Consider the following 24,212-nt stretch of genomic DNA (forward strand, 5'->3'; position numbering starts at 1 on the left):
CTGTGTTAGGTGTTTCATTTTTTATTTTTTTTTATTCAATCGACTTCCAATATATTATACCATTAAGTCAGTCATTCCCATTAATAATATAAATGTAATATATTCATCTGGAACATAAATAGAATGGCTCCCTGAGTCATCATTTCACTACAACTTTAAGCTAGCCCAGTCAGGCTAGATCCTAGGCTGACCTCCAGGGTCACTGCTTTTGCCGGGGCCACTGGCTGTCCTTATCCAGCCTCAGTGACTCCAGGGTGGGCTGGGAGCTATGGGTTGGCCCCTCTCCCTGCAGCCTAACCTTGGGGTTGGCTGTCCTGCTCCTCTGGGATTGAAGCTGGAGAACTGGAGCCGAGCTGGTCCTCCCAAAGTGGCCTGCAGACACTGACAGGCCAGGAGTGCGGCTTGTCTTTTTGGACAAACCTGCCGTAGGTAGAGGCGACAAAGACGATTGCGACTTTTTATTATATGAAATAGATTCAAATAATTATGTACAGCATAACAAAATGTACCTTTTTTGTTGCGCTGAGGAACAGGTGGGCCACCATTTATCTCCAAACTGTTTTAAAAAGGACAAAAATGATAGATGTTATCCCAGGTAGAAATATGAAAGCAAAGCTTTTTAGGGCAAAAAAACGAACATACCTTAGTGATGGCAGCCCCACTATTTTCTGCCTTTCGAACTCTGCAGTAAAAATGTGTGAGATTTTGGCATCCTCGATGAGATGCTGGGTCAAAAGGTTGTACATAGATGGAGTGTTTCGACATTCCACCAACAAGAGGCGATGTGCATGACGGTTAAAGGTGAGGTAGCCGAGGGCACTTGAAGATGCCGTTCGCACCTGAAGATATTCAAGATTTTACCACAATGCTTGTATCAAAAATTTGCACATCGTAACCTGAAATATGTCAAGTTGGATAGCATTTGATGGTTTTAGAATGAATTATCTTGATAGCCTGTTAGATTTCAGGCAATAGTCATAGACAGGAATGCTCCCCCATACCGCAAGTCCCATCCTTACCTCTTCCTCCTCAGAATACAGGTGAGCACATAGGTGACCAACAGCTCCCATGGTGACAATAGCATCAGGAATACCTGCCCGGGTGTGAGCCAGACTGGCTAGCAACTGAGCTATGGCAGAAATGTATGCAGTAAGGTAAGACTAGTGTTCTTCTATACTGAACAAAAATATAAAACGCAACAATTTAAGATTTTACTGAGTTACAGTTCATAAGGAAATCAGTCAATTGAAATAAATTAATTATGCATCTGTTGGTCACAGATAACTTAAAAAAAAAATGGCCTCAGGATCTCATCACGTATTTCTGTACACTCAAAACTGCACATTTTAGAATGGGTTTTTGTCCCCAGCACAAGGTACACCTGTGTAATGATCATGCCATTTAATCAGTTTCTTGATATGCCACGCCTGTCAGGTGGATGGATTATCTTGGCAGAAATTCTCACTAAACAGGGATGTAAACAAATTTATGCAAAAAAATGTGAGAAATCAGCTTTTTGTGCGTATGGAACATTTCTGGGGTCTTATTTTAGCTCATGAAACATGGAACCAATAGTTTACATGTTGCGTTTATATTTTTGCTCAGTGTATATAATGTTCTTCCCATACATAGTACTGGGCTGAAGTTACCTGTCAGGACCACAGTGTTGGGATTAGTGGACTGCAGAAGGTCTACAAGGACAGTCACCCCTCTGGCAGACAGAGTCACCTGGTCCGTGTCTGTGATCACTTTGGCCAGCACAACTATCTGGAGAGACCAGTTCCCACAAAACGAAAAGGTAGCGATAAAAGGCATTACCTAACACTAATTCCGTGTCAAGTCGGAAAACACATACATATCAGCAGCTGTTAATGACTCATTGATATTACTGTGGCCCTCAGGTGATTTTTTTTTAATGATCTAGTTCATGGCTACCTGAAAAGCAGCTTTGGCCCTCTCCATCTCGTTCCTGGAGTTCAAGAAGGGCTCGTACATGGCTATGGGAATGCCACCATTCTGCAGGATGGCTGCCTGCTGGGTGGTGTTGTTGTAGGCAAACAGAGACAGGGCATAACCAGCCTCCAGGCAGATGTCCTGCTGGGAAAAGGCAAACATGACAAATTGCCATGGGGAATGCACTTTACGGAGTGTCAACACCCCTTACTGCTTGAGCAGTCCTTGACCATTAGGTGCCAGTAGTTCAAATCAAATTTTATTTGTCACATACACATGGTTAGCAGATGTTAATGCGAGTGTAGCGAAATGCTTGTGCTTCTAGTTCCGACAATGCAGTAATAACCAACAAGTAATCTAACTAACAATTCCAAAACGACCGACTTATACACAGTGTAAGGGGATAAAGAATATGTACATAAAGATATATGAATGAGTGATGGTACAGAGCAGCATAGGCAAGATACAGTAGATGGTATCGAGTACAGTATATACATATGAGATGAGTATGTAAACAAAGTGGCATAGTTAAAGTGGCTAGTGATACATGTATTACATAAGGATGCAGTAGATGATAGAGTACAGTATATACATATGCGTATGAGATGAATAATGTAGGGTATGTAAACATTATATTAGGAAGCATTGTTTAAAGTGGCTAGTGATATATTTTACATAATTTCCCATCAATTCCCATTATTAAAGTGGCTGGAGTTGAGTCAGTGTGTTGGCAGCAGCCACTCAATGTTAGTGGTTGCTGTTTAACAGTCTGATGGCCTTGAGATAGAAGCTGTTTTTCAGTCTCTCGGTCCCAGCTTTGATGCACCTGTACTGACCTCGCCTTCTGGATGATAGCGGGGTGAACAGGCAGTGGCTCGGGTGGTTGTTGTCATTGATGATCTTTATGGCCTTCCTGTAACATCGGGTGGTGTAGGTGTCCTGGAGGGCAGGTAGTTTGCCCCCGGTGATGCGTTGTGCAGACCTCACTACCCTCTGGAGAGCATTGCGGTTGTGGGCGGAGCAGTTGCCGTACCAGGCGGTGATACAGCCCGCCAGGATGCTCTCGATTGTGCATCTGTAGAAGTTTGAGTGCTTTTGGTGACAAGCCGAATTTCTTCAGCCTCCTGAGGGTGAAGAGGCGCTGCTGCGCCTTCTTCACGATGCTGTCCTTGTGAGTGGACCAATTCAGTTTGTCTGTGATGTGTATGCCGAGGAACTTAAAACTTACTACCCTCTCCACTACTGTTCCATCGATGTGGATAGGGGGGTGTTCCCTCTGCTGTTTCCTGAAGTCCACAATCATCTCCTTAGTTTTGTTGACGTTGAGTGTGAGGTTATTTTCCTGACACCACACACCGACGGGCCCTCACCTCCTCCCTGTAGGCCGTCTCGTCGTTGTTGGTAATCAAGCCTACCACTGTTGTGTCGTCCGCAAACTTGATGATTGAGTTGGAGGCGTGCGTGGCCACGCAGTCGTGGGTGAACAGGGAGTACAGGAGAGGGCTCAGAACGCACCCTTATGGGGCCCCAATGTTGACGATCAGCGGGGTGGAGATGTTGTTGCCTACCCTCACCACCTGGGGGCGGCTCGTCAGGAAGTCCAGTACCCAGTTGCACAGGGCAGGGTCGAGACCCAGGGTCTCGAGCTTGATGACGAGCTTGGAGGGTACTATGGTGTTAAATGCCGAGCTGTAGTCGATGAACAGCATTCTCACATAGATATTCCTCTTGTCCAGATGGGTTAGGGCAGTGTGCAGTGTGGATGAGATTGAATCGTCTGTGGACCTATTTGGGCGGGTAGCAAATTGGAGTGGGTCTAGGGTGTCAGGTAGGGTGGAGGTGATATGGTCCTTGACTAGTCTCTCAAAGCACTTCATGATGACGGAAGTGAGTGCTACGGGGCAGTAGTCGTTTAGCTCAGTTACCTTAGGTTTCTTGGGAACAGGAACAATGGTGGCCCTCTTGAAGCATGTGGAAACAGCAGACTGGGATAGGGATTGATTGAATATGTCCGTAAACACACCAGCCAGCTGGTCTGCGCATGCTCTGAGGGCGCGGCTGGGGATGCCGTCTGGGCCTGCAGCCTTGCGAGGGTTAACACGTTTAAATGTTTTACTCACCTCGGCTGCAGTGAAGGAGAGTCCGCATGTTTTCGTTGCAGGCCGTGTCAGTGGCACTGTATTGTCCTCAAAGTGGGCAAAAAAGTTATTTAGTCTGCCTGGGAGCAAGACATCCTGGTCCGTGACTGGGCTGGTTTTCTTCTTGTAGTCCGTTATTGACTGTAGACCCTGCCACATACCTTGTGTCTGAGCCGTTGAATTGAGATTCTACTTTGTCTCTATACTGACGCTTAGCTTGTTTGATAGCCTTGCGGAGGGAATAGCTGCACTGTTTGTATTCGGTCATGTTACCAGTCACCTTGCCCTGATTAAAAGCAGTGGTTTGCGCTTTCAGTTTCACGCGAATGCTGCCATCAATCCACGGTTTCTGGTTAGGGAATGTTTTAATCGTTGCTATGGGAACAACATATTCAACGCACGTTCTAATGAACTCGCACACCGAATCAGCGTATTCGTCAATGTTGTTGTCTGACGCAATACAAAACATATCCCAGTCCACGTGATGGAAGCAGTCCTGGAGTGTGGAATCAGCTTGGTCGGACCAGCGTTGGACAGACCTCAGCGTGGGAGCTTCTTGTTTTAGTTTCTGTCTGTAGGCAGGGATCAGCAAAATGGAGTCGTGGTCAGCTTTTCCAAAAGGAGGGCGGGGCAGGGCCTTATATGCGTCGCGGAAGTTAGAATAACAATGATCCAAGGTTTTGCCAGCCCTGGTTGCGCAATCGATATGCTGATACAATTTAGGGAGTCTTGTTTTCAGATTAGCCTCGTTAAAATCCCCAGCTACAATGAATGCAGCCTCAGGATGTATGGATTCCAGTTTGCAAAGAGTCAAATAAAGTTTGTTCAGAGCCGTCGATGTGTCTGCTTGGGGGGGAATATATACGGCTGTGATTATAATCGAAGAGAATTCTCTTGGTAGATAATGCGGTCGACATTTGATTGTGAGGAATTCTAAAATCAGGTGAACAGAAGGATTTGAGTTCCTGTATGTTTCTGTGATCACACCACGTCTCGTTAGCCATAAGGCATACGCCCCCGCCCCTCTTCTTACCAGAAAGATGTTTGTTTCTGTCGGCGCGATACGTGGAGAAACCCGCTGGCTGCACCGCCTCCGATAGCGTCTCTCCAGTGAGTCATGTTTCCGTGAAGCAAAGAACGTTACAGTCTCTGATGTCCCTCTGGAATGCTACCCTTGCTCGGATTTCATCAACCTTGTTGTCAAGAGACTGGACATTGGCGAGAAGAATGCTAGGGAGTGGTGCATGATGTGCCCGTCTCCGGAGTCTGACCAGAAGACCGCCTCGTTTCCCTCTTTTACGGAGTCGTTTTTTTGGGTCGCCGGCTGGGATCCATTCCGTTGTCCTGGTTGAAAGGCAGAACACAGGATCCGCTTCGCGAAAGTCATATTCTTGGTCGTACTGATGGTGAGTTGACGCTGATCTTATATTCAGTAGTTCTTCTCGACTGTATGTAATGAAACCTAAGATGACCTGGGGTACTAATGTAAAAAAACAAAAAACTGCATAGTTTCCTAGGAACGCGAAGCGAGGCGGCCATCTCTGTCGGCGCCGGCACATTGCGATAACAGTATTGTATCTTGGATGCTTTTCTTTCTAATCTCTATTAGACCCATATCTTGTTCCACCTCATCTTGTTAGTGACTGTGCTGACAGCTGACATACCGAAAGGGTCTGGGCTAAAGTTATGAAGTAGCCCACAAACAGCCTTTCAAATGGTTTACCTGATCTGGCACTCGCAGCAACTCTAGAACTGTTTCGTAGGTAAACTCCTCTTTTTCCCAGAAGGTTGTTTGTAGGTCCTGGTTTCCCAGCAGCACACAGGCCAGCGTTTGAGCCACTTGGACCTGAGGGAGAATCAACATGTCACCCAAGCCTCAGTTTCTTTCAATGGAAATTCTAGTATTGGACGCCCTTGTTTGTGGGACTTTTGTGGCACTACCAAGGACATTTAAGGGGAGAGAGAGAACACTTTTTTTTGTGTGTGATCGATTTCCAATGTATTTACCTTGACCTGCAGTGATTCTTGGTGCTTCACAAGTTCTAACAGAGTTGGAATGGCTTGCTCCTCAGCTATGACCCTCTGGCTGTTTGGGTTATTGGTGTGTGCCCCTCCTAAAATTAGATGTACGAAACATGCATGCACTAGAAGTTATGGTATATTATTAGCTTTTATACCATGACTTGTTTCCAAGTCAAGTCTGAAAGCCATGTTACTACTGTAGCACTGTTAAAACTTCAAAGGTCAAAATCGTCAAGTAGTATCATGACAAAGGTTTACTCAAAATCGCCCATTGATACCAATGCATGGTTTATGCAAACCTTTGATTATCTTGAGAAACACAGTACATGCAGTGAGAATGTACAAACCAATACACAGGATGCCCAGGGATCGTATAACGCTGAGGAGGGTACTCTCTGTGGTCCGAGACCCCCGTAGTAGACGAACCAGCGGGGGCACCCCATTTTCTTTACACAGCCCGTCCTGGTGGCTCCGACTGTCCCTGCTCAGTGCTATAACTGCCTGGCAGCCTGAAAGACAATACTATTTGTTTACACTTTACCAAGCTGAATTGTATGTAAACCTCAACTTGAATTCTTTCATAAGGTCCCTCTCTGGCCTGACCAGATCTGAAACCTCCACACCACATTTGACAATTGGTGGCAGTGCTGGGATGTGAGTGAGTGATGCCTTTATGGAGTATCGGCCAGCAGTGGTGTCCATCAGTGTAAAGATGACAGGAGGAAGGCATAAGTTAAAGCCAGCTGTCAGCTCATGAAAGAGTCATGGCGGAAAATATTATCTATGTAAGCTAGTTGGCTAGAGTTTTGACCTGTCAATTAGTTGGCCCTAATAACAATTTGGGGTTATGCATAGTGTAAATGTAACGGATGTGAAACGGCTAGCTTAGTTAGCGGTGTGCGCGAAATAGCGTTTCAATCGGTGACGTCACTTGCTCTGAGACCTTGAAGTAGTAGTTCCCCTTGCTCTGCAAGGGCCGCGGCTTTTGTGGAGCGATGGGTAACGACGCTTCGTGGGTGACTGTTGTTGATGTGTGCAGAAGGGTATGGGCGAAGGGGCAGTTTAAAATTATACTGTTACATAAAGTTAGTGGCTAGGCTGATATTAGCGGTCATGACTGTTAGTGCCATTACTATGATGGCGTTATGTCGACTTTGTGACAGACGTTTCAGGTAAAGTGTTACCGAGAATTGAATCTGTACATTCACTTTTTAAACCATTGGTCGGGGTGTTACTGTGGTCAGGCGCAGGCCTACCATTTCCACATCATTAACCTCAGTTCGTCTCCCTTTTAAGAGAACGACAGGCATTTTCTGGGTGAAAAATAAGGCTGGAATGAAAGAACCATCTGTCGTCTTGTCTGGACAGAAACTATTTCAGAAGCTGCTGTACAGATGTTCTGTAGACATGTTTGACAGACCGAGGACCTGAGGGAAGAGTAGAGGCTCTTAAAAACTACCCAGGAACACGTGTTCAAGGAATGACACAAAGGTATGGGGAGTGACCCATCCCATTTCAATTGATACCCCAGTTCTTCCAAATCAACTTTGGGATATTGAAATGTTTGTCTCATTCAAATTTTGTTTGAGATTGTGTTCCTCTTATTTTCAAGGTGTTGGGATTCCCAATGGAGGGATAGACAGACAGGCATTCCTGACTGCATGCCTTCCTGTGCTCTGGCTGCGGGTGATGAGTCTAGCAGAGGAAAGCCGCCTGGGGGCAGGAGGCGGCTGGTCTTGCGGTGACAGAGGTGAGCCTCGCTCCAACACAAACCTCAGGGTGCCTGTTTATGGTACAGTCAATCATTTATCCGCATCGCCTGTCAACAGCGCATGGAAGTTTCGTTGTTTTACGACACTCAGTGTTTAGTTTCATCGATCCCCGGAGACGGCATCCCCTTGACCCGAATAAAATGTCTGGAAAAGCTTGATGTCAGCGAGCCAACTCTGTCCATGAACCGATGATTGCCATTTAACTTCCTCTTGTGAGAGAGATTACTTTGGTGTAAAATACCTCTTTTGCATAAGAGACTTAGCAAGTACAGAGGGGTAGCGTTTAAAACAAAAATATGAGAAATGAGAGAACCTACCGACATATTGCATCCTGTCGGAGGAGGAGAGGATGAGCTCGAGGATGAAGTGGTAGCCGATGTGCTCTGCCATGAGTCTCTGTTGCTTCAGAGTGTGTCCTGCCAGGGCCCATAGAGAGACGGCCCCCTGCTCCCTTGCCTCCACCTGGAACACCTGGGTCACGTTCAATAGGGAGAAAACTTTTTTGAAAGATTGAAATGGGGAGGTACTATCTGAATTTGGCCCATAAGAGCACAATGTTCATTTTCTGTGGCAAAACAGTTTGATACAGTGTGCCCTACTGAACTCAACCCTGAACATGGCCCAGGGGACACAACTTAAAGTACATGAATATAAAATGTTCAAGAATTCCATAAGCATATTTAAAAATGAGGGAAACAATTATTTGACCTGCCCAGGTCCTACCTTTAAGAGTCGTAGGAGGTGCTTGGCGGCCGACTTCTTCAGAAAGCGGGCCTGAATGGCAGGGTTGTGATCAGCGATGGCCTCCAGGGCTCTGGCTGCCGTCACCTGCGCGGCTATCTTCCTCCCCCGCAGTATGAGCACCAACGGGGCCACGGCGCCCACTCCACAGATGGTGTCCTGGTTCTCCCGGTGTCCCTTAGCCAGCTCAGCCAGAGCCGCACACACCTCCTCTTGCAACACTTCTACATGGCCAGATACATGGCCAGAAAGACTATTCATCATCATGTTCTATAACATCATGATCATCTTCTTACTCATGATTTAACAGTGTACCTGATCTGACAGTCAAGAGCTCCACAAGTTGTGGAATCCCCCCAGCTAAAGCCACGGCCGTCTGATTGCCGGGGCTACGGACACACAGCGCCTTGATGCACCGCACAGTGTTCACCAGCACATCATGTAGGTCCGAGCCCAGGAGCCTCACCAACGGGGCCACTCCACCCTGGACACACACAAATGAACTGTCAAACACGCATGCACGAATCGTCAAACATACACAAAAGACACACACACACACACACACACACGCCTGGTTGTAACTGAACCCACCTATTAGTTACAACAATACTAACCAGATGGGCTATGGGAAAGACTGTTTATATCAGTAGTACTAACCTGCTGGGCTATGAGGGACTGGTACTGGTCACTGTGCCCTGCCAGGTCTGCCAGTATGAGGGCACAGCGGGAGTGGAGCTCGGCCTGCTGGCTGCCCAGCAGATTGACCAGAACCGGCATGGCACCATAGCGCACCAGGGCCTCACACACGGGCGTCCTCTCCGAGATGTGACACACCACGGCGGCAGCCATACGTTGCAGCGCTGGTCTCGTGCTGCGCATTAGCTCCAACAGGGCCGGGATCCCTCCTACAGAATAGGTCAACTGCTTTAGGGTCCTTCGATATTTTGATTCTATCGCAAGTGGCCTAGCTTTGTATTCCGTAGTACCAAAAATGTTTAATGCTGTAATGTTACTGTGATATGGAGTATAACTCTAAGGATGGTTGAAAATTGGCAAAATATAAATTGGCAATAGAAAGCTAGTATTCATAGCTATAGTATAAAACAAGGCATTCCTGTCTGATATAGGCCCAAACTCTCCAAAAACTCACTCACCTGCATCCATGATATCCCTCCAGAAGGACTTGGCCGTGACACACAGAGCTTCCAGGCAGCGGATGGCCATCTCCAGCCTGCGGTGGTCCTCGCTGTGCAGCATCTCTGCTCCATCACACACACACAAACAAACACACATACATACACACACACACCTCAGTATCCGTGCAGACTCATCGAACGGATACAACCTGCGATCCAAACAAACATTGGCCTCGCTTAACCCTCGCTCGCTAGCTAATTCCCATCTCTTCCACCAGGCAGCGTACCCACGAGGATCTTCCAGACAGGTAGGCCCGGCAGGTCCAGCGAGATGAGGTGCCTGAGGACTTTGGGGTGGAAGTAGAGGGCGGCCAGCTGCACGACGTCGTTGCCCTTGCTGTCCCTCCTCCTCCAGTTGGCTCCCGCGGACAGCATGTAGTCCAGGGCCTCTACGGAGCCAGACGTGGCCGTCAGGAGCAACGGGCAGCTGCGGTACCTGAGGAGACAAAAAAAACAACACCGTCAACCTGTGTGCACATAGAAGCAGATGCATCCGTACCGCCTCCAGTGCATTTTGTGGCGTCTGTTACTTGTATGTCAGTGGAGGCTGCCGAGGGGAGGACCGCTCATAATAATGGCCGGAACGGAGTCAATGGAATGGTATCGACGACATGGAAACCACGTGTTTGATACCATTCCATTGACTCTATTCCAGCCATTATTATGATCAGTCCTCCCCTCGGCAGCCTCCACTGTTGTATGTGCTGATTACAGAGCAATGTCATGCTAGTGTTACATTAAATGACACTGAAAGCATCTGTGAACGGTGCCAGTGGCCTGCTGTTGCATCCTACTGAATTCTGTTAGACATGTCATCTATTCAAAACCTAGAAGTGCCTCCTCACTCACTCGGCAGTGGTTTGCATCTCCACCAGCTCTGGGTCTTTCCTGCAAAGGGCCTGTATGCAGGCCACCTGGCCGTAGTAGGCAGCAAAGTGCACAGCCATCCAGCCCCTGCGGTCCACTAGCCGGTGGTCGGCCTGCAGAGCCAGCAGACAGCTGATGGCCTCCAGGGAACCACACTGAGCAGCCAGGTGCATGGGAGTGGAGCCTGGAGCAGGTACAAACAGTGGAAAGCGGTGTCTGAAAGCCCTATTTCGTTACAGTAGAGTGAGGCTGGCATGTTCACACTGGTATGTGCTTACCAGCTCCTTCTTTTGGGGGCCCACCGCCACCTCCAGATTTCACTGCAAAATAAAAGGTGTTTGTAAACAGTTTTGAGGACAGTGTGTAAATGAGAGTAAGGGAGAGAGAGGCATGTCTCGGACCTGTGCGGCTGAACCTGCCACTACTTGTCTGGTTGAGGTTGACCCCGGTGGTGGCCAGCTGGCAGATGATGTGAGTGTGGTTGTGTTTGGCGGCGTGGTGCAGCAGGGAGTAGCCCTGCTCGTCCAGGACTCCCAGGTGAGATGGAGAGTTCCGGCGGCACAGCGAGTAGAACACAGCGGATAGGCCACGCTCTGCCGCAGCACGCAGGCCAAATGGCACACTCTGAACCCAGTGAGAAATAACACACACGATCATACAAGCCTTTTACATTTACTTAATACAAAAAAAAAGAAAAAAAAAGAACAGCTTCCTATATTGCTATATCTTCTTCTCCATCAGCACCTTGCAATTGATGGCCTTTTTGTAGCCAAATGTCTTCTTGAACTGCTCATGCAGCTGGACGTCAGAGAGGGGCAGTCTCTTCCCTCTCAGGGTTTTGATGGCAGTGTTGAGGGCCTCCCACCATGGAACCACGTTAGGCTGAGGGTAGAATGAGCCCACCTCAATGGAGATCACATGATAGCTGCCAAAGACATCAAGCAGCGTGTAAGAGCCTGACCATTGGACACTGAAAAGCATGGGTTTGTGTTCTCTTACAAGTGCGAGTGTGTGGAGTGTAAGGCCTCCGAGCTCAATGTAAGTGAGATGTGTGTGTTTATGCGTGCATATTAAGACCGCTTCTCTGCAAGTGAACTTAACATACTTATTGCCGTTGACCTTGTGGACTGGTACGGGGAAGTGCTCTTTGTAGGTGGTGTCCTGACTTAGCAGATCTCTTAGGTGATCCACTGCAAGACTATGCAGTGCAGCAAAGGCTTCCTGGAGGGAACCACAAGACAACCTGATTTCATTATGAAACTAGGGCCTCACTGTGGAAGTAGATAGCTCTTAAGTGGCTATTGACGGCTCACTAGTAAGTGAATCTAACTCTCACCTTTGTTTCCTCAGAGACTTCATCTAGCTGAGGGGTTCCGATGTCAACTTCAATCCCACCGTGAAGGTGAAAATACTCATCTGACTTGTACGGAAAATGTTTACAGGCGAAATCAGGTCCAAGGAGCAATGGTGGTAATTCCCTCTCCGTCTTCAGTTTATCATCTACAAAAACAGAATGAAAACAAAGATAAACATCTGTTGCAACCCCAAAGTCAATGGTATGATAGCCATAGGGAACCTAGGCACGAAACGTGGCAATGCCTTCAAATTGTGTAGGCATTGCCACACAAGTTAATGTTAAAACATTCCAAACAGTTCCTACAAGTCAGAATGTTGAATAAACAGAATTTGAACATACCCTGCTGATTGTCTGTGGCGTTGGTCCTTCAGTTGGTTGAAATTTGAGGCAATATCCAAAGGAATTGTTATTAGCCTGACTTCAAGATACGTATCTCTGTGTGTGGCAATTAAGATTTGTTTGCTTGTGACCAAAGGCACGTGCACAAGACGGAAGTACAGTAACCGAAGTCTGCAGGTGTTTACATGGTTTTACACGTGTCAGGTGATATACATTTCAACAGCAGTACTGGCGCTCTAAAAAAAAAAAGTTGTGAAACAACGCTTTACTGTGGATATTTTGTCAAACGTTTTGAGCAGCTGAAGGACCAACCACACAACCGGTAGAGTAACTTAAAAAGGAATTGAAGTCATTGTTGTCAACATTCTGGCTTATAAGGAAAGCTTTGATTTTGCATTGCTATGTTTCAGACTGTATATTAAGTATTGGTTATAAAAGTCTGATTTATTAGGCAATAGGGAACCTAGTTGTTTCAGTGACAGACAATTGGCCTCAGTCTAGAATTCAAATACCGTTATGAACACAGTAAGTAAGTAGCACAGAGATGTAGCTAGTGTTGCTCATGGAGATCCCGTAAGTTATATTTCATTGTTGCCCTGTAGCAACCGACCTGAGTAAGCCGGCAGCATCTGCGCCAGGTCTGGGATCTTCATCCTCTTCTTTAGCCCTACCAGGAAGGGCACCAGGAAAGTGAGGAGGCGCAGGTAAGCCAGGTCTCTGCACACCTCTGCCTTCCTCTCCAAGCAGCCCCTAACCAGGCCTGCCTGTAGACCCAGCCTCTGCTGCAGCCTCTGATAGGTGGCCAGCTCCAGCCTTTCCTCAGTCAGCCTCACCACACTGGCCAGACTGTGGGCGCCCTCGAACACAAACAGGTTGCCGTGCTGTCGGACAGAGGACAGGTAGGATGTCAGCTTAAGCAGGATGCTCTCCTGGTGTTGGGAAAAAAGCCTCTCCTCCTCTGCACTGTTGGGGTCATAGGTCGGATCCACATTGACTTCCATGTTGTATATGCCCTGGTAACAGGGCTCCTCTGAGACATCCTGAAGACCTGAAGGATTCAACAAGCATCACCAGTTGAGGGGAATCCCATTTCTAAAGTAGGCATGTTCAATTGAATCTAATCAACATCATTATTAAAAAACGGACACAATTTTGCCTCAAAGTTAGGGCATGCATTTATCTGTCAGTAATTGATCTTGCATTACATTACATTTCGCTGACCCCAAATACCTGCAGTGAGAAACTCTGCAAACACATCTTTCTTTGTCTGGGGCACTCCATTTGAGTCGACACCCATGCTGCTTCTCCAGAGTTCAGAGAAGCGAATGCGATTTTCTCTAGGAATATTGGCTCCATGCCAAAGAGCCTTGATGGTGTAGTCAACATTAACCAAAATTTGTCCTACTTTCGTATCATAATATGCTGGAGACAGTTGGCACGAGGTGCTCTGGTCAAAGTTGGGCTCAAGACTTATACATGGCACTTGGTTGAAACAATAGATGCCAACTGTGAGCTCTCTGACTATTTGATGGACCATCTTGTAATCAAGAGGGACTCGCACATCCACAGGTGCGAGAATGATACAGTTTGAGTTAGTGAAGTTCCTCATTTGTTTGATTATGCCCGGCGGCATTTCAACTGGCTGAGTGAAGTCATCACCACCCAGAAACCAGTTACAAGAGGTCAGGCTCAGCAACTCCTGAACTTCACCCTTGTCGTACTTCTCAAAGAAAGCGTTGGCATTTCTTTGAGCTGTCAATGCAGCAAGGTAGGCAGTGTCATCCTTCTCCTCTTCAACAGAAGAATGTTGTAATCTGGACGAAGCACTGGATGTCAGTGAGCGCGCCATTACGTCCATAGTTTACGTTAGCTAGCAGGCTATTTTAACCTTTGCTTAAAATCTAAAGTACTTGCATAGACCGTTTCAGAATAATGGGTTAACCTTGTTGCCTCAAAGTCCAAATGAATGTGTAAGATTCTTTGCTCTTGGCAACCAAGACGCTCAGCCTTGGTTACGGGCGCGTTTTGTCTAGATAGACACCGGGTGCGTTCGTAAATTCGTTAGTTATTCTGCTCCCTGGCACACTCAGAGAGTGCTCTGAATTCGTAGTAGATAGCCAGAGTGAATTTTCGAACGCACCCCTGATCTCCTCATAAAGTTTTCCAATATGTGACATATGGGGGCGCTGTTCAATTACTTTTGAAGGCGTTGCTTTGTTGAGACTTTGTACTGTAACCTACAGCGCACTGTCAATTTTCTCCCCAAAATTGATTTTTTTCGTCGTGGAGGAATGAGATTCTGATTGACACAGGTTCGTGTATTCACTATTGCACACAGATGTGAAGTCCTATGTTATCATTGCTGCTTTGATACGTATACTTGACCTATAACTCACTGCTTTTAGGTAACTGTTTACAGCAACATTTGAACTAGCGTCTTATTTAGCCACCTAGCTAAATAAGTGACTGACGCTAAGTAGCCCACTCTGGCACGGTTGTTTAAATGAAAGCGGTTATTCTCGCTGCGGGATATGGAACAAGGTTGCAGAGAGATGTTGATAACGACACGAGCGGAAGATTCAAACATCTGGCTGGCATTGCCAAGCCACTGCTTCCTGTGGGGCACTGTGCCTTGATATCTCACTGGGTCCAAGCTTTGAATACCACTGGATGCGTGGACACCGTCTTTGTCATTGTAAGTATCAAAGTACAATAGAGTATTTTATGTGAATCATTTTACTCCACATGTAACTACCTGGCCAACAGTTTCAGCATTCATCAGTTCATTGGAACGTAAAACCCAATAAATATTTTAAGAATTTCGAAATACCTCAATTCATGTTCAAAGGACTGAGATTATGATATGTGGTGATAATGTCAACGATGACTATCTTTTTACCTTAACAGACCAATGCCCTTCACCACAAAGCATTTGAGGAGTGGGCCCTGGACTTCCCTAATGTCAAAGTCCTAAGTGATGGAACAAAGAGCAATGAGGTTCGTCAGCTTGCATGATTTCCCCTGGGATAGTGTTGATCCATGTGCATTGCCCAGGTCAAATATGAATTATACATTTGACCATTTTTATTCCACAAGGACCGTCTTGGTGCTGTCGCCTGTCTTCAGCTAACAGTCAAGCACTTCAAGATCGAAGACCATGTAATAGTTATTGGAGGGTACGTTTGAAAAAGCCTTCACTTGACTCAATGTAGAAAACATTTACTGACTCATGCTGACAGGCTCTTCTCCACACAGAGACACTTTGTTCAAGGAAGAGTTCAGTCTCATTAAAGTTAAAGAGAATTTTTCTGACCTGCAAGCAATGTGTGAAGACAGCAGTCTGGTTCTTTCCTACCAATGTAAAGATGCGGGTGAGTGTGAAGTCAGATTGTGTGCTTTTGAAGTTGTCATGCCAGCTGTAGCCCCAAAGAACTCAATCTATTTTGTATCTCTATCCTGTTTACACCAAAACCTTTCAAATGCTGCACAAATCACACGACTTGTTTGAAGCACATCCAGCTGGATAACATTTGTGAGAGATTATCATTACATCTTCCTAATGAGTTGTATTTCTGTATTTGCTCCCATAGAGACACAGAAGTATGGTATTTTGGAAGTCGATGAACACCTTCAGGTGCTCTGTATGAAGGAGAAACCTCTTCCCTCGGAGACAAAATCAAGGAGAGCAGTATGTGCAGACTAACACTTCTGTCCCTCTCTACAATATATACACAGCCTCAAGACTTTTCTTACTTTGGAATGTTTATAATTGCAACATTGAACACAGCAGATAAACCTTTGGTTTATGTTAAGGGCTCAAACTAGTTGCAAGTAATCTATTTGCTGATAAGCTCAAGTCTACATATTTGCCTATCGATAGTGTATGCCTTTTTTTTTTTGCAGTGTCCATGTTTCTACTTGTTTTCCAAGAAAATCCTTCATCTATTGGATTCCTTTCTTGATGAAAATAAGGTAAACAGTCATTTCCTTCATTTGGGCTGGTAATCCATCACTTGATATTAAACTAAAGCAGCTCTTTTGTCAAAGGAAGCACCAATTGAAGAAAAGGACGCACCTGGGAACTTTTTGTCATGGCTCATTTCAAGGTACTATTTCAAAATTGAGGATCAACATTCATGGCTGCAAAAACAATACATTCTCTCAGTACACTTTCCCTTTTCCCACCACAGAAAGCCTGTGTATATTCATCAGATTTCTGGCCGTTTTGATGTGGGAAACCTGCCCTCCTATGTTGAATGTGACCGGTACTTCAGAGAAAATCTTCAAGATGTGAAGTCTTATATGATGTAGTGTGCATAGAGCCATGTTTGAGATTGGCAATGTGAAAACTTTATTTGTGCCTTAAATAAACATTCTGAAAATATTCAAATGATATTACAATCAAAATTTGTATATTTATTGGAAATTAACACATCTGTTCATATTGTAGTTCACTGTGACCCTAATAAAGAGGATGACTTAGTTGCTTTATGTCAATAGTGTAAAAAAAATAGATGAAATGTTATGCTGATCTAAGATGTAAGGAGTCTCTTGCACTTGTCTGAGGCCTTCTCGTGGCTGTTTTCCATCTTTGCAATGCGGGAACCAAACTGCATGGCTCTCTTAGGCAGTAGAGCAGACGCCCCCAGACCCAGTTTCTTGGCAGCCAACCTCAGCAGCAGTTTCTCCCCTACACCTCGAGGCAGAGACAGATCTGCCTTATCAGACACTGGCAGGGCATTCAGGAAACACACCACATCCTCATCCAAATAGGGAAACCTATACAAGGCAAACAAAAACATCCAGCATATCACCATTCATTCAAATACACAAAAGTATGTGGATACCCCTTTCAAAATGAGTGGATTAGGCTATTTAAGCCACACCCGTTGCATTAAATCGAGCACGTGGCCATGCAATCTCCATAGACAAATATTGGCAGTATAATGGCCTTACTGAAGAGCTCAGTGATTTTCAATGTGGCACTGTCATAAGATGCTACTTTTCCAACAAATCAGTTGGTCAAATTTCTGTCCTGCTAGAGCTGCCCCGTAAAACTAAGTGCTGTTATTGTGAAGGGGATAAGTCTAGGAGCAATAACGGCTCAACCGCAAAGTGGTAGGCCACACAAGCTCACGGACCGGCGTGTGCTTTTGCGCATAAAAATCATGTCCTTGGTTGCAACACTCACTACCGAGTTCCAAGCAGTGTCTGATAGCACTTTCAGCACAAGAACTGTTCGTCTGGAGTTTCATGAAATGGGTTTCCACGGGCAAGCAGCCGCACACAAGCCTAAGATCACCATGCACAATGTCAAGCATCAGCTGGAGTGGTGTAAAGCTCGTCGCCATTGGAATCTGGAGCAGTGGAAACGTGTTCTCTGGCAGTCCAACGGACGAACCTGGGTTTGGCGGATGCCAAGAGACCGCTACCTTCCGAATGCATAGTGCCAACTAAGGTTTGTTGAAGAATGAATAATGGTCTGGGGATATTTTTCAAGGTTCAGGCTAGGCCCCTTAGTTCCAGTGAATGGAAATCTTAATGCAACAGCATACAGTTACATTCTAGATGATTCTGTGCATCCAACTTTGTGGAACAGTTTGGGGAAGGCCTTTGCTGTTTCGACATGCATAAAGCGAGATCCATACAGAAATGGTTTGTTGAGATCACGTGGAAGAACTTGACTGGCCTGCACAGAGCCCTGACCACAACCCCAGCGAAAACCTTTGGGATGAATTGGAATGCCGACTGCGAGCCAGGGCTAATCGCCCAACATCAGTGCCCGACCTTACTAATGTTCTTGTGGCTGAATGGAAGCAAGACCCCATAGCAATTTTCCAACATCTAGTGGAAAGCCTTCCCAGAAGAGTGGAGGCTGTTATAGCAGCAAAAGGGGGGACCAACTCCATATTAATGCCCATGATTTTGGAATGAGATGTTTGACGAGCAGGTGTCCACATACTTTGTCATGTAGTGTATTTTTGGTACTGGAAAATCTGATTACTTCTAATGACCGAGACTTGCCTAGCCTCCTTCCCGTGGTCCCCTATGATTCTGTCATCTCGACCCAGATTCCTGGTGGAGATTCTGCCTAGTTCCATGGCCAGCTCTTGGACCAGACCCTCTTGCCCAGAGGTCTTGAAGCGGACTCGGTGTCTGGAGTACCCTGCCAGCTGCTCATCCGCTCCAATACCGGTCAAAATCACCTGCCATCACAGAGCAGTGGAACAAACAATTTACTTGAAAGGTTGTTAATTGGGTCTGACTTATTTTCAACAAATAAAAAAAGGAGTTAGAATATGAAACAGACTTTATTCACAACTTGTAAATGGAATGTTCCTTATTATTTTACCCATTTGATACTCTACTGTACCTTGGCAGATGATGTGAACCCCCTCTCTTCGTTGCTTTCTGTGAGGAAGCCGGTTCCTCTCGCCGCAAACCACACAGCACATCCAATGCTGTCATCCAGCACGGTATCCAATGGGTGCACCAGGTGACAGATGTGCTCCTGGCGCATTTTCTGCAGCTCTTCCAGAGAAATGTTGATTTCAACAAAATTCCATCTTCTCTCTGGGTTCAAGTCCTGAAGCTCTTGCAGACCTGCTCTACCAGTGATCCTGTCTGGAACGCTGAAGGGGTTGTACACATTGGAATCAGGAACGTCAGTTTTAGAATCCATTGGCTTCGTTTTGTGCTTTTTGCTTTTTTTGGTAGACCCCTTCACAATTTTTGGTTCCTGCAGTTTGAATGCCACATTCAGAAGATCGATTGGTTGGTGGGTTGGGATGTGGCGGTCGGCCAGGGCAGCCAGAACCATGGAATCAATCCCTCCTGAGAAAAGAATTGCAATTGCTGCCTGGTCATTGGTCAGTGGTGATGTCACCTGTGTATCAAAGGGAAGACATTGCACACGCCTCCGTACTGCCTCACTGAGAACATCAATGAGACGATTTACCACAGGCTCTCTCACACCAGACTTCAGCAACACCTCCAGGTCTTCAACTGAGGACTGTAAGCTTGGATCATGTTCTATCTCCAACAACTGAGGGATTGACATGTTCAGTGGGCAAACTGGAGACATGAGGGAGAGACCTGAATTGTTCATCATTGCTGAGGTGTAACTTGGTAGACCCTCCCACTTAGATTCATGACAAACAGACGATAGATTATCACCTGCATGAACCCATGGATAAACCTCAAAGGTCAAACAGCCAGACTCTGCAAATGCCCTCAGATCAATCCTGTAAACACCAACTGCTGGAACCTCTTGCCACTGTGGTGGTCGGTCAGAGCCAGGGAGACAGGCGGCCACAGACGTCAGAGTCAAAGACTTCTCCTCAGCATCATATTGCCAAAGCAGGCTTCGCCGGCCAAAGAAGTCTCTCCCAAACCAAAGATAGTGTCCAGCCTGTTGGTAATAAGTGAAAGCCCAGGGTCCTCGGACATTGCCCAGGACAGACAGGATCTCTGTAGGGCTGTGGCAGGCTGCGAGGTGGTGGGAAAGAACGTCAGTGTCATTCTCTTCTGGTCTCAATAACAGTCCTCCAAAAACCTCTCCATTCCACATCAATACATTGCTGTTACGGTCTTGTGCTGGCTGAGGGGCAGGGCAACCTCTCATGTGAAGTACGTGAGCAGAGAACAGACACTGGTAGTGGGGATTTGAAGCTGTTTTGGTGATGTTGCAACTGGAGTTAGGCCCTCTTTTCCTTAGGTTTTCATGCACACACTTCTCGAGCACAAGCTGGGAGGGGGACAAGCTCAGTACACAGCAAATACCACACATATTTATAGCTAGTAAGGCCTTATTTGTAGTTCCGTCGCAGATTGAGTAGATTCTACATATCCTTCTTCATGTTGTCGAGTTCCTCTGAGGGAAGAGAAGTTCACATGTAGTGTATCTCACAAAAAGAATGGTTAAGAGAGAACAAAACTTTAACACAAAAATGGTAATTCTTACTTTTGCATGAAGCAAGAGTCTGCCCTCTGTCTGCCAAGAAGAATATGTTACTGTTGGGCTGTTGAACATAGACCCTCTGAAAGGAATATGCATCAAGATTAGCATTACCTTCACAGGAACATCACACCTTAAAGAAATTAAACTAGGTTTTACATTTTATTAACCACTTCTTACCCGGTTTTTCTTCAGATTGGAGAGCTCGTCAAACACAATTTTCTGTTCCTTGATCTGCAGAAACATGACTTTCAGTGAAAATGGCACAACCAAAGAGAGACAGCCATTAGCCTAAAGATTGACTTTACTCTCCCAATTTCCCTGTAAGGTCTGAATGGCAGGTCAACCAGAATCTGGGTACAGCAGACGGTCTCCTTTATACATATATACATACATACATACATACGTGTTTTTAAAGAAGCAAAAAATATGAAAATAAATACAGAATAAATTGTGTTTCTGATGAGTATTTAGCAGGTCTATGGTTTTGAAATGTTTTAAATATATACAGCTGAAGTCGAAGGTTTACATTCACCTAAAAATTCCCCGTCTTAAGTCAGTTAGGATCACCACTTTATTTTAAGAATGTGAAATGTCAGAATAATAGTAGAGAGAATGATTTATTTCAGCTTTTATTTCTTTCATCACGTTCCCAGTGGGTCAGAAGTTTACATACACACAATTAGTATTTGGTAGCATTGCCTTTAAATTGTTTAACTTGGGTCAAACGTTTCGAGTGGCCTTCCACAAGCTTCCCACAATAAGTTGACTGAATTTTGGCCCATTCCTCCTGACAGAGCTGGTGTAATGTTGTTGTCATTGAGCGTGTCAATGACAACAACAACAAAAAACGGTTCAGAGAAATAGCATTACTTAGGATAAAATTAGATAACGTTACATATGTTAGCAGGACGGGGCTAGCAAGTTGTTTTCAAAACATTGGACCAACTTGAGCACTGATATCTCAATTTTCTAGATAGCAAATCCAACCAAACACGCCTTAACAATAATTTAACAACATAAGTACTTCGACCGATTTCTCTGTAAAACAATGTTAGATCCAGTCTATGACATGAGCCAGAAGGCTCTGCTGCTAGCAATCAGTCAAGTCTATGGAAGAGGTAGCTAGCTAGCATCAGCTTTGTAGTGGTTATATATATATATATATTTATATTTATATATATATATATCCCATTTAGCAGACGCTTTTGTCCAAAGCGACTTACAAGTCGGCTGGGGCCACTACTTTTACATATGGGTGGCCCCAGCGGGAATCGAACCCACGACGCTTGGCGTTGCAAGCGCCATGCTCTACCGACTGAGCCACACAGGACATTATAACTACTACTATGTTGAAACACTCGTTTAAAATGTCCTTACATTTCTCACAAGCACAGTATTGTAGATGTTAAATTATGCGAATATAATTTAGTAATTCTAACGATTTTAAATCATATTTAACGAGATATCCTCCCTGTTGGTTAATGCCTGACGCACCGGAAACGGCTCCCACAGTAAGAGGGCTTGGAAAGTTCGAGCGTGTAACAAGTATTGAGGCAATTGAGAGTTTAGATGGACTATTTGGCTGCCAGAAACTCCGATCTGACTAATTTAGCTGCCTATCTGCTCATTTCACACACCAACAATCTGGAATTATCTAACGTTACCTTTTTGTTTAATTCCTCCTTCAGCTTAGACTCTTCCTCGTCAATGTTTTCGTTCTCTCGCTGGTTCTTTGCAGACATTTTGATAAGGTAACACACAGCGAAGATAATATCTTATTTATTACCTAGCTAGCACTAGCAGACGAAAAACATTGTACAAGCAAGATAAGTCAACGAGGTCTGAGTACTTTTATATATCATGGCGGTCCGCAAGCAACCATTTAAGGTGCATGCCGCCCCCTACTGTGTTGGAGTGTGCGAGCTATCATGTTCTGCCTAATTCTGTACTACTACGAAAATAAAATGTAAAAAACAAATATAACTTCTACCCACCCGTGCGGTTGATGTCTTCGATTATCTGTTTTGCCTTTCTTTGACATCAGATGCTGTAGGTGTCCTGGAAGGCAGGCAGTGTGCCCCTGACAGGATGCTCTCAATTGTGCATCTGTAAAGGTTTCTGAGGATCGTCCTCCTATAGCTCCTCCCACCAGCCTCCACTGATGCTGAAACAATCCACCCTTAGAATTATTCAGCATGTCAATAACCATTTCGACATTAACATCTGTTACCCCCAATAATTATTTTGCCATATCCACTATGACCTTCAATCTGGCATTTCTGCTTTCCACATGTTGATAACCTTACCAATGAAAGCTATGAAGTTTATTCACTATCAAACTGTCCTCTGACACAGCACATTCATGATCTCAAGATTTCTGAACAGGTCTCGAAAACATGCCAGGACCAGCAGAAGCACCAACCCCAACAGTAGATCCACTTAGTACAGGATCAGCCATGGAAGCGCCATCAGTTCGCAATGTAGTTCCACCAATGTCTCTTACAGCCTGTGCATATGATACATCATGACTGACTCTATATTTCTGGGCCTCTCTAGCCTCTCTCCACCTGGCATCCACCAAATATGCTGCCCTATGTCGTCGTCATCCCCCCCCCCCATGTCCCATTTTTTTGACATTTAAAACACCACACTGGGGATGGGAGAAATTCTCTGACAATGAAACTAAAGAATACTATCTGTATTTTTCCAGGCAAAACCTTCTGAATCCTCAGCAGCTCTGGTAAACGTTCACTTCTTTGACACTCTTTCCTACTGATCAACACTTTGGCCTCAATCTTACAGAATCCCCCTGCCAAGGGTGCTGTAGGACTAATTTCCAGCGGGTGTTGTTGTTTTTGTCTGCCTGGAGCTGCAGTGTCTGACTCTCACCCATCCTCACCCTTTCTCCCACTCACTATAGAGATTGATATCTCCTCCAGCTCAAGGCTTCATCCAATCGGACAAGCCATGTGTCTCACCCCTGGGCACACCCTGATTGGCCAGCCACCCTGACCCATGCTCTCCAAGGAAGTAAATATTGCCCGTACCTGAACAGTATTATTCCAGTCTTTGAGTAGACATATGTGCATGGAATGTTTGACTATAAAGTAAGCTGGCCAGAGGTAGGCCTGATCACCGACAATAATGAGAGCCTACAGCGAGGAGGTCAGAGACCTGACAGTGTAGTGCCAGGACAACAACCTCTCCCTCAGTGTGAGCAAGACAAAGGAGCTGATCGTGGACTATAGTTAAATGTGGGCCGAACAGGCCTCCATTAACATCGATGGGGCTAAAGTGGAGCGGGTTGAGAGTTAAGTTCCTTGGTGTCCACATCACCAACAAAAACTATTATGGTCCAAACACACCAAGACAGTTGTGAAGAGGGCACGACATTTACATTTACATTTAAGTCATTTAGCAGACGCTCTTATCCAGAGCGACTTACAAATTGGTGAATTCACCTTCTGACATCACCTTGTCCCACTCAGGAGACTGAAAAGATTTGGCATGGGTCCCCAGATCCTCAAAAAGTTCTACAGCTGCACAATCGAGAGCATCCTGACCCGTTGCATCACCGCCTGGTATGGCAACTGCTCGGCATCTGACCGTAAGGCGCTACAGGAGGTAGTGCGTACAGCCCAGTACATCACTGGGGCCAAGCTTCCTGACATCGACCCGCTTCACTTCAGCCCTATCGATGTTAATGGTGGCCTGTTCCCCAAGAACACAGTGGCCTCCATCATTCTTAAATGGAAGAAGTTTGGAACCACCAAGACTATTCCTAGAGCTGGCCGCACGGCCAAACTGTCGGGGGAGAAGGGCCTTGGTCAGGGTCACTGACAGAGCTCCAGAGTTCCTCAGTGGTTC

At 45.7% G+C, this 24,212-nt stretch overlaps 4 protein-coding genes and 1 long non-coding RNA gene across 6 annotated transcripts; 2 read left to right on the top strand and 3 right to left on the bottom strand.

Annotated features, from left to right (window-relative positions):
• Nucleotides 1-17: 17 nt before the first annotated feature.
• Nucleotides 18-14,391, bottom strand: ankar (ankyrin and armadillo repeat containing). Its single transcript, XM_064975843.1, has 22 exons — nt 13,616-14,391; nt 12,996-13,433; nt 12,026-12,189; nt 11,795-11,910; nt 11,434-11,614; nt 11,091-11,313; nt 10,672-10,873; nt 10,050-10,258; nt 9,781-9,885; nt 9,284-9,531; nt 8,942-9,110; nt 8,609-8,850; nt 8,203-8,356; nt 6,461-6,622; nt 6,099-6,205; nt 5,815-5,937; nt 1,936-2,094; nt 1,650-1,767; nt 1,020-1,129; nt 643-839; nt 510-556; nt 18-420 (listed from the first exon to the last, which is right to left on the bottom strand). The coding sequence occupies exons 1-22, from the start codon at nt 14,241-14,243 to the stop codon at nt 200-202; spliced, it is 4,323 nt and encodes a 1,440-aa protein (XP_064831915.1). The 5' UTR covers nt 14,244-14,391; the 3' UTR covers nt 18-199.
• Nucleotides 6,617-10,108, top strand: LOC135547135 (uncharacterized). Its single transcript, XR_010456672.1, has 3 exons — nt 6,617-7,604; nt 7,726-7,863; nt 10,041-10,108. It is a non-coding gene; the product is annotated as an uncharacterized LOC135547135 (long non-coding RNA).
• zgc:136439 (uncharacterized protein LOC678627 homolog) lies at nt 14,363-16,783 on the top strand. 2 transcript variants are annotated; one of them, XM_064975837.1, is made up of 9 exons: nt 14,363-14,697; nt 14,791-15,080; nt 15,293-15,382; nt 15,482-15,561; nt 15,641-15,756; nt 15,976-16,073; nt 16,289-16,357; nt 16,433-16,491; nt 16,576-16,783. In XM_064975837.1, the coding sequence occupies exons 2-9, from the start codon at nt 14,889-14,891 to the stop codon at nt 16,694-16,696; spliced, it is 825 nt and encodes a 274-aa protein (XP_064831909.1). In that variant the 5' UTR covers nt 14,363-14,697; nt 14,791-14,888; the 3' UTR covers nt 16,697-16,783. The 2 variants fall into 2 exon arrangements, with proteins under 2 accessions (XP_064831909.1, XP_064831910.1); XM_064975838.1 differs by lacking the exon at nt 14,363-14,697 and having other exon boundaries at nt 14,704-15,080.
• On the bottom strand, nt 16,776-20,174 carry asnsd1 (asparagine synthetase domain containing 1). Its single transcript, XM_064975834.1, has 3 exons — nt 18,759-20,174; nt 18,410-18,591; nt 16,776-17,164 (listed from the first exon to the last, which is right to left on the bottom strand). Exons 1-3 carry the CDS (start codon nt 20,172-20,174, stop codon nt 16,918-16,920), a joined length of 1,845 nt encoding a protein of 614 aa, XP_064831906.1. The 3' UTR covers nt 16,776-16,917.
• On the bottom strand, nt 20,154-22,215 carry LOC135547133 (ASNSD1 upstream open reading frame protein-like). Its single transcript, XM_064975842.1, has 4 exons — nt 22,010-22,215; nt 20,523-20,576; nt 20,349-20,424; nt 20,154-20,258 (listed from the first exon to the last, which is right to left on the bottom strand). The coding sequence occupies exons 1-4, from the start codon at nt 22,085-22,087 to the stop codon at nt 20,227-20,229; spliced, it is 240 nt and encodes a 79-aa protein (XP_064831914.1). The 5' UTR covers nt 22,088-22,215; the 3' UTR covers nt 20,154-20,226.
• Nucleotides 22,216-24,212: the final 1,997 nt, after the last annotated feature.

The sequence above is a fragment of the Oncorhynchus masou genome, chromosome 10, assembly GCF_036934945.1.
Source record: "Oncorhynchus masou masou isolate Uvic2021 chromosome 10, UVic_Omas_1.1, whole genome shotgun sequence".
In the NCBI taxonomy this organism is placed as follows: Eukaryota; Metazoa; Chordata; class Actinopteri; order Salmoniformes; family Salmonidae; genus Oncorhynchus; species Oncorhynchus masou.

Excerpts from the sequence above, each read along its gene's own strand:
- ankar (XM_064975843.1), bottom strand. The coding sequence starts at position 14,243 with ATGGACGTAATGGCGCGCTCACTGACATCCAGTGCTTCGTCCAGATTA. Across the intron at positions 11,615-11,794 it reads CACAAGGTCAACGGCAATAA|CTATCATGTGATCTCCATTG; the intron begins GTATGTTAAGTT and ends TGTCTTTGGCAG. Across the intron at positions 2,095-5,814 it reads TGCTGCGAGTGCCAGATCAG|GACATCTGCCTGGAGGCTGG; the intron begins GTAAACCATTTG and ends TTTTCCCAGCAG.
- zgc:136439 (XM_064975837.1), top strand. The coding sequence starts at position 14,889 with ATGAAAGCGGTTATTCTCGCTGCGGGATATGGAACAAGGTTGCAGAGA. Across the intron at positions 15,383-15,481 it reads ATGGAACAAAGAGCAATGAG|GACCGTCTTGGTGCTGTCGC; the intron begins GTTCGTCAGCTT and ends TTATTCCACAAG. Across the intron at positions 16,492-16,575 it reads TTGTCATGGCTCATTTCAAG|AAAGCCTGTGTATATTCATC; the intron begins GTACTATTTCAA and ends TTCCCACCACAG.
- asnsd1 (XM_064975834.1), bottom strand. The coding sequence starts at position 20,174 with ATGTGTGGTATTTGCTGTGTACTGAGCTTGTCCCCCTCCCAGCTTGTG. Across the intron at positions 18,592-18,758 it reads GGTTCACATCATCTGCCAAG|GTGATTTTGACCGGTATTGG; the intron begins GTACAGTAGAGT and ends CTGTGATGGCAG. Across the intron at positions 17,165-18,409 it reads GACCACGGGAAGGAGGCTAG|GTTTCCCTATTTGGATGAGG; the intron begins GCAAGTCTCGGT and ends TGCCTTGTATAG.
- LOC135547133 (XM_064975842.1), bottom strand. The coding sequence starts at position 22,087 with ATGTCTGCAAAGAACCAGCGAGAGAACGAAAACATTGACGAGGAAGAG. Across the intron at positions 20,425-20,522 it reads CCAATCTGAAGAAAAACCGG|AGGGTCTATGTTCAACAGCC; the intron begins GTAAGAAGTGGT and ends TATTCCTTTCAG. Across the intron at positions 20,259-20,348 it reads GACTCTTGCTTCATGCAAAA|AGGAACTCGACAACATGAAG; the intron begins GTAAGAATTACC and ends CTCTTCCCTCAG.